This window comes from Pleurodeles waltl, chromosome 10 (genome assembly GCF_031143425.1).
Source record: "Pleurodeles waltl isolate 20211129_DDA chromosome 10, aPleWal1.hap1.20221129, whole genome shotgun sequence".
Classification (NCBI taxonomy): domain Eukaryota; kingdom Metazoa; phylum Chordata; class Amphibia; order Caudata; family Salamandridae; genus Pleurodeles; species Pleurodeles waltl.
Window position 1 is genome coordinate 949,121,100 of NC_090449.1, and position 8,857 is coordinate 949,129,956.

At 43.9% G+C, this 8,857-nt stretch overlaps 1 protein-coding gene across 4 annotated transcripts in view; it reads left to right on the forward strand.

The window, feature by feature from the left end:
• SGCE (sarcoglycan epsilon) overlaps nt 1-8,657 on the forward strand; it is a 187,929-nt gene extending 179,272 nt beyond the window's left edge. For 2 of the 4 annotated variants that reach the window (XM_069211755.1, XM_069211754.1), the window contains 3 exons: nt 4,457-4,500; nt 4,697-4,731; nt 8,276-8,657. In XM_069211755.1, coding sequence (XP_069067856.1) covers nt 4,457-4,500; nt 4,697-4,731; nt 8,276-8,326 — 130 coding nt within the window. In that variant the 3' untranslated portion in view covers nt 8,327-8,657. The remainder of the gene's footprint in view (nt 1-4,456; nt 4,501-4,696; nt 4,732-8,275) is intronic. The other 2 variants (XM_069211757.1, XM_069211756.1) reach the window with 2 other exon arrangements.
• The last annotated feature ends 200 nt before the right edge of the window (nt 8,658-8,857 follow it).

An 8,857-nucleotide genomic window follows, 5' to 3' on the forward strand; every position in this document is an offset into this window, starting at 1 on the left:
CAGAAGATCCGCCCGAAGGGGCAGTCTGATCAGAGGAACAAAGGCCATTCTCGATAGCTCGGGATACCAGACTCTTCGTGTCCAGTCTGGAGCCACCACGATCACTTGGGCCTGGTCTTGCTTGATCTTCTTCAGAACTCTGGGCAGAAGTTGTATTGGCAGGAAGACGTACAGGAGGCCTGAGTTCCACCCGTGACCAAAAACATCGTCAAGTGAGTGCCGCCTTGGAAACTCCAACGCGCAAATCAGCTGACATTGCGCATTCTCTGTGGAGGCAAGCAGATCTAAACAAGGCTCTCCCCACCACTGAAAGAGACCTTGCGCCACCTCCAGATAGAGACACCATTTGTGATCTACTATGCATTAATGGCTGAGTTTGTCTGCTCTGACGTTCAGAGAGCCTGCCAGATGTTGAACCACCAGGGAAATGCCCTGGTGTTCCAGCCATGTCCAGAGGCGAAGAGCCTCTTGACAAAGGGTCCACAACCCCACTCCACCCTGCTTGTTGCAATAGCACATGGCGGTGGTGTTGTCGGTGAACACCTGCACCACTTTTCCTTTGAGAGAGGGAAGGAATGATTTCAATGCAAATCGAATCGCCAGGGGCTCCAAAAGGTTGATGTGGAGCCCAGACTCAGCCGGAGACCAGAGGCCTCTGATCTCCACCTCGCCCATGTGGCCGCCCCATCCCAGGAGTGATGCATCCGTCACTACTGTGAGATCTGGTTGGGGAAGGGAGAGGGATCTGCCGTTGAACCAATCTGGATTCGACAACCACCACTGCAGGTCTTTCGCAGTTCCCTCTGTGATCTGAACCATGTCGGAGAGATTCCCCTGATGCTGCGCCCACTGGAACTTCAGGTCCCTCTGCAGAGTCTGCATATGCCATATGGCATGTTGGACCAGCAGGATGCAGGAGGCCATGAGGCCCAGCAGTCTCAGAGTCATTCTCACCGAAATCCAGGATAGAAGCTGAAACATCTGCATCATAGCCCGAATATCCTGGACTCGCTTTTCTGGAGGATAAGCACGAAACTGCACTGTGTTCTGAACAGCTCTGATGAAAGGGAGCATCTGAGAGGGAGCCAGGTGTGACTTCAGCACATTTATAGTGATTTCCAGGGTATGCAGGAGGTTCACAGTAGTCTGGAGGTGGGAGAAGACTTTCAGGGATGTGTCCATCTTTAACAGCCAGTTGTCGAGGTAGGGGAAGACTGGAACCCCTAATCTGCCAGATGAGCTGCAATCACTATCATCACTTTTGTGAACACCCAAGGGGCACTGGTAAGGCCAAAGGGGAGCACGGTGAACTGAAAGTGTTCGTGACCTACAACGAATTGCTGGTAACGTCTGTGGGCCGGAAGGACGGGGATTTGGAAATAGGCATCCAGCAAGTCCAATGCTACCATTCAGTCTCCAGGGTCCAGGGCAGAAATTACCTGAGCTAGGGTTAACATCTTGAACTTCTCCTTCTTGAGAAAGAGATTGAGGGACTGGAGGTTTAGGATAGGGCGAAGGCCCTTGTCCTTTTTGGGTACCAGAAAGTAGCAGGAATAGCAACCACGGCCTACGTCTGGCACAGGGACCCTCTCTATGGCTCCCCTGGCCTGGGGAGCCTTGACCTCTTCGCGGAGAAGTGCCAAATGATCCTCTGATAGATGATCAAATGATGGTGGCATGGCTGGAGGAGAAGTCTCGAAGGGGAGGGAGTAGCCCCTTTGGACGATCTGTAAAACCCACCTGTCCATGGTAATAGATTTCCAGTGAGGCAGGTGATGGTGAATCCTTCCGCCAACTGGTCATGGATGTCCCAACGGACTAGGAAGGTTTAGAGGCAGAGAAGGGGGTGGGGTGGACTGGGCAGCCCACTGACTCCCTGATCCACAAGCTTGTTCGATCCTGCATTCACACAGGGGCTGTACAGCATGTGCGGGTCATTGACCCGGTACAAATTAATGCAGTTGGGGCCCCTTCTGTAGCCACGAAAGCAGCAAAAGGCTGACTGAGGCACTTGCTCTACCGTATCCCAGAGAGTATGGGAATAGCGGCCCAAAAGGCATGCAGTGATCACTGACCACAGCGCTAGACTGGCAGAAGAAAACATCTTCTTCCCCTAATTGTCCAGTGTTTTTGAATTCCCTGACCGGGAAGTCGTAGGGAATGCGCCAGAGGATGATGAAGCCTGGATGACAAGGCTCTCAGGTGTAGGGTGTTGGGTAAGGAAATGTGGGTGATTCGGCACAGGCCGATGGTGGCCGGCATCTGTCCTATTCACAGGAGTCCCTGTGCTGGGTTTGGACCAGGTCCCCAGTAGGACGTCCATAAGTGCTTTGTTGAAGGAAAGAATGGGTTCTGAGTTGAATGCCCCAGGTTGAAGCACTTCGGTCAGGAGGTTAGGCCTGACTTCCACAGAAGGAAGCTCGAGGTTCAAAACCTCAGCAGCCCTTCTCACCACCATAGAATATGACGCACCCTCCTGCATAGCCACTGTACGGGGAGAAAACATGTCAGGGGAGGTGTCCAACCCACTGGCATCACCCATATCCTGCACTCAGCCTATGCCAGGGTCAAGCTGTTTTTCTAAAGGGTTCAGCGACCCCTCTAACAAACAAAGGGGGTTATTCTAACTTTGGAGGAGTGTTAATCCGTCCCAAAAGTGACGGTAAAGTGACGGATATACCACCAGCCGTATTACGAGTTCCATAGGATATAATGGACTCGTAATACGGCTGGTGGTAAATCCGTCACTTTTCCGTCACTTTTGGGACGGATTAACACCTCCTCCAAAGTTAGAATAACCCCCAAAGTATCCATACCCATAGCAATAGGGTTCAGGATCAACCCTGTGCATAGAAGAGCCCATGGAAAACAGAATTGGCGTCGAGCTACGTCGTTCCGGCTCCAGGTCGTCGGGGATAAGTATAGGGTTGACTTCGATTGTGGGCCCAATCGGTGCTGGGAGTGTCGACGTCTGACCCGACACCGGAGAAGTTTGCGTTGGCATGACCAGCGTCGGGACAGATCCAGAAGAGGATCCTGAGGTGCCCTCTGGAGTTGGGACCGAAGTCGCCGACGTGGAACCCGAGGGGGCCTTCACTGACTCCCCTGTGCCCAAAGGCACCGAGGGTGGGCTGGCCTGCCCAAATATGAGGCACATGGCCTCATAGAACTCTTTAAGTTGGTCAGGGGTAGCACCGGCTCCCCGAAAGTGTGGACCTAGGCTGAGGCTCCGTAGATGGAGGCCTAAAGTGTTGATGCTCTTCCCGCGTCGCATCGTGCGAGCGACGGGGCGAAGTTGAAGAACGTTTTGCCTTCTGAGACTTCTTCTTATCCGAATGTCCAGATGACTTGGACGAAGATGAATTGTGGTGACTCTGCAACTGATGATATGTTTTTTCCTGACTAGCCTGACAATGGTGAGAATAAGTGTCCTGAACTTCTGCTTCAAATCATATCATTATTGAAACAAACCTCTATGCCATTTGCTTAAGTGGATATGATTACTGAAATCAGGATTTACTCAAAACAAAGCTGAAAGCTTTACTACGTCCTCCCACTGAACGCATATCAATCACACCATAGCAAATCCAGTACTTTAGCATGGCATTGAGAATTACCCTTACACTGCTGCTAACATGCAAAATTCACGGAGTGCATAAAGTGTGTCTATGTTGCTATTTTCCATTGAAATACAGGATGAAAACATTCCAAGCCTTCTATCCTGAGCACCAGGATGAATGCAGATCTTGACAGATCTGTGAGAAATACCTTCCTATTTCTAGATCTTGCACACTGCAACTGGGGATTCATACAGTGGCCAAGGTCAAGGGAGCATTGAACCTATGATTTATATGTGATTATGTACAAATTTAGCAACCTACAGGCAAGAAGCTTTATTACTTGGACCAGAAAGTATTCTGTATACCATGCCATGCCATCTATGTTAGAGAAAGTTGAAATGAAACTGGTGTACTATCTGGGAAACGTCCATCCTATTCCACATTCTCACTCTTAAAGGCTTTGGAAAAGCCAAGACAGCCAAAATATGCTGGTTGAAACTACAGATTCATGCAAGAAAAATAAATGTGAATAAAAGAATAGACTGTCCTTTGTTAATTGGTGTTTGTATATTGTTTGTCCTGTGTGCAAATGCCCTGTGTAAATGTTAGGAATGGTATTGAAATATTTTCATTTTAAAGTGCCCCCAAACTTCTCCTCTCCTTAACATGTGCTATTCACTTCCTAAATAGCTAAAATGTATGAAAAGTGTTTATATTATTTTTAGAAGCTACTTCAGAGGTGATGCAGTTCTCAATGTAATAGATTAAATCTGCTTTTGAGAGAAAAAATGCACCATGCTAAAAAATGAAGACAGTATTATGTTCATTACTTGTGTTATTAATGTAGCGCTTTCACTTAAAAAGTTCACTAAAAGAGGTAAAATTTTTTCCTATAGGAATTTACAACATCAGACTCAGATTCCACAACAAAAGATTGCAGGTTAGTATGGTCCAGGGGTAAATGATATCGTCCCACAAGTGAGGTTGCTGGTAAATTAAGAGGCTATGAATGGCTTATTCTCATTCATTACAGAAGCTATCACGAATTTGGAGGGTTACATTCACATTGAACAGGCTTCTTTCAATATTTTCATTTGCATTTTTCTCCTCTTTGTTAATGCTATCGGGAATTAAAGGAGAATATCGTATGACAACATTTCAAAGATTTGAGGCAAGTATACGTCATGATACAAAATGCCCATTCATAAATTTGTTACTGTCCCCATTTCATTGCACATAGGTCTTTAGTCTTAAATACTACTTGTTATAATATACACAGTCCTAAAAGTTTTAGTTGATTCACTGGTTCACTAAGATATTGAAAGATGCACAATGTATATTTCTAACATATTCCTGTCTTTTAGATACTTGCTCAAATCATACACGAGTGGCCCTCTAGGCAAATCCATGAGTGAGAGTATGAGAATGAGGAGATTAGCTTAATAAATATAAAACTTTGAGAATCCTGGAAGAATAAGAGTTTTGAAGGATAGTGGGTCTCTATCAGACAAACTAATTATGTTTTGAAATGAAAATATATGTACAGGGGATTACTGAGAGGACCCCATGAGGTCTTCAGGCCTACTGATGGCATAGATATCACAGTCAGTGGAGTTGGTACTTCCAAAAACAAAACAATGGGGATTAATGGCAGCTACCTTACAACTTCACCTAAAACTGGTATCAGATACCTACGAGCGGCCTGAAAAACTGCATTTTTCAATGTACTGGGAGGATTCCAGTAAGTAAAATGACCTGAAGATCTAAGCAATGTTACAGGCTTTTCTAACAATTAGATACCAGATATAAGAAATCATCATCTACTAACCAGTCATTTGGTCTGGTCACACAATGACCAACTTCTCTCTTATTGTAAACACTAATGCAGAGTTTTAAAGACAAAAGGAGGTGTTAATGGTAGTTCTTAGGTTTTGCTAACCCTTAACGTGTAAAAACTCAAAATCGCTCAGGTGAAAGCAATAGTGCAGAAGGTTTTAATGGCATATCACAAAACTAAATGTATGTTGCAAGTGTTCTTCTCCACTAAGATCACAATTGCCACCACTGAGCCACTGTCCTTTTAATTACCATACATTTTCCCTCAAAAAAGATATGCAAAAACATGTGCCCCTTTAAAGAGGATATAAAGGGAATTGGTGAGCATGCTCAGAAGAAAATGGACGCCCACTTATCTCTTGGGAAAGGTCACAGTTTTTAATGAGTAATTATCTCTTCCATTTCATTTTGTCATATCTTTCTTCTATCATTCTTAGAAATTCTTTTTAAAATATTTTTGTAAGCACAATTGCTTTGATTTTTATAAATATGCAATATCTTGTGACTCGTTTTGTGTCTGAGTGACTTTGTCTAGCCCGGGAACAGTTGCAATGCGAATATCAACCCATAAAATAATTACGGAGGTAAACATCACGATTTGTTACTCTCTCTATCACACAAATGGCACTGTGCACATTCAGAGGGTGCTGGACATGTGGGGGGTCATGGGGTCCAGAAGGGCCTGCCTTAGCGCTGGTGGCACCGTGCGCAACAATGTTTGTTAGCGCCTTCCAAATGACCACCTCTGCCACGGATTGCCTCACTACCACCCTCTAATAATGCCCCACAAAACTCCGATCTCTCTCCAGGCAGAACATTAATCGCCAGAGTTATCTTGACATTTTTGTTGTTACCTGTAAATTGCTGGCGGCTAGGAACGCTGCAGCAGGTGTTTTTAAAATCATTATATACTTGCAAACATGGCGTCCCTGCCCGAAGTCAGCACCCAGTGCAGTGGCACCAGTCGCACCACCCTAGAGTCGGCCCTGGGGCCCAGCACTGCCCATGTAATGGGCCTGGGCAGTGCAGGAGCCGCTCTGTCAACCCTTATACTGTGTTTCCACCAGCCTTTGCATGGCAGGGTCCCTGCCATGGAAAGGCTGGTGGAAACATGAGTTGTGATCAACAAGGCGGTGCTGAGTTCAGCGCTGGAGTGGCTGACCACGAATCTGCCCACCTTCAGCCCCTCGGGAGCCTTGTTTCTGGTGGTGACAGCAGGCCCCGTCGTAATGTAGCAGTCAGACTGGAGTGCGGCGGTCCAAATGTCACTGCGGGGCTGGTGGTCTCAAGACAGCCAGCCTGGTAATGAAGGCCTTGGTATACGATTATGAGATTTAAATTTACCTTTGCTGGTGGGCTGTAGATTTTGAATACAGCCAATGCCGCTCTAGGAAAGATAAAGAGCGGGATAGAGACTATTTTTCTTGTCCACAATCAGGAATACTAAGGAAGAAAATTAAGATTCATAGTGATGTTTTGGCCAAGACTGTGCTAGAACTTCCAACGTGAGTATTGCCTTAAATTCCCACACATAAATTATCATTAGTATTTTCACATGCAACAGGTATGACTAAATGTTAATTTCATGGCGTTTTATTCCATTTTCTACTGTATTTGGAGTTTTAAATCCACTACTACACCCTTGAGTAAACAGTGGCTAGTTCACCACGTTGTCACTGGAGAAGTCCAAAGTACAAAGTGAGTAATTGGTTGCTTTGAGGCCCTAAAGCACCTCTGATAATCGACCAGTGATAAAGGACGTTATTAACCACTGACACTGTCCATTATCAGTGACATGCCTGGGCCCCAAAGACAAGGCCTCGTATTGGTCAAAAGTTTAAGTGTTGCTGATAACATAATGAACATGTTGACCAGTGATGGTGACAGTCACAGGAAACAATCTACTCAGATTTTGTTTATTAGAACCACTTCCTTTGTGATTAAAATGTGCAACTGCTTTGGTCTTCCTTGAGAAATATGGAGAAGTCTTATGAAACGTTATGCCGGGTTATGTGCATTTGCACAGCATACTGCTACCTTTTAAAATGGTACTTAAGTTCTTTCAGAATCTGGGCCCCCCTCTGTGATTTGGTGTATAGTGTTTTGGATCAACTTTAAACAATGATTTTACCAATGTAATTTAAGTGATCTGCGTCCCGCCCGGTTATAAGGTTTGTGAACGATGGCTCTTTCTTGCAAGCCCTCGAGTTGCCTTCAGATTCTGTAAGTGCCCACGTTATGTTGGCAGCCTGGCATTTTGTTTTGTCTTCCCATACAGGTGCATATCAGCTTAAATGTTTTAATGAGATAGTAATAGTTAGCAATGTTTGAACTAAACACTGGAATTCGGCAAACAATTATATGTTTTTTTGAGAATTATTGCAAATTTTAAATTACATACAGCGTTCAGTAATTTACAAAACAGTTAGTAAGGATTTCATTTACCACTTTAAAAGTTGTTTAGGCTTTACTATGTTTTTGGGATTTGTCCTAAAATTGAATTCTAACAAAGTTTGAAAAAGACGTTCAAAAGGTAAAAGTTTGGTATGAGTGGTTGAAAATCTTTCAGAGATTTTCTCAAACTTCTGTTGCAGATTTTAACAAATTGGACTTGTGAAGGTAACATTATTTAAAACCTCTAAAAAAGATATATAATGGTTTCCCAAGGTACCTCACATTATTAAAATTGCTAAATATCCATAGAAACTGTTTGCTCAATTATTTAGAACAGAATAAAAAATAAATATTGCTCTCAGATAAAACTAACTTTACATATACACATTATCACAGAACTAACACCCTTGTACACAGATTCTGGATGATTTCCATACATCACACTCAATAAGCAGGTAATGATTAAACTTTTCCTATCCTCACAGGTAAACGGTATCCCTGAAGAAAGAAAACTGACTGAAGCAATGAATTTATAAAATCATACTACTGAAGTCTGGGAGCACCCTGAAACTTGACTGCGATCACATGCTCCACAACTTTTACATTCGGCAATGTCCATCGACTTTCATTCTATTCTCAGCAATCATGTGCATGAGCGTTTCTACAATTTTTTCTGGGTAGCATGCATGTCCGAACAATCCAAACCACTTTTGCTTCAAAACAAAATAAGTCCATTCATAATTGTGATGTATTTTTGTACCATGCTGAACAATTTATATTAACACTGAAAACTATATATTTGTTAAAAATGTTGTTAAATATAAGACATTAATAAACAGATTAAGTGGTGCATTGTACCACCTTACAGGTTATTCTTATTTGTTTTCGACATTGTAAGCTTGTGGCCATTTTGGAGCACTGGCTGAAGCAGAAGTGTAATGGCATAGTTTATTTCACTGTTAACAACAAACGGTGTCAGGAATAGGGTTATTAAATTAGGGGAGTGTGCCAACTTAATACATTTTAAATCCACTTTGGATAGGTCAAGAGAGATCTTGTGGGAGAAT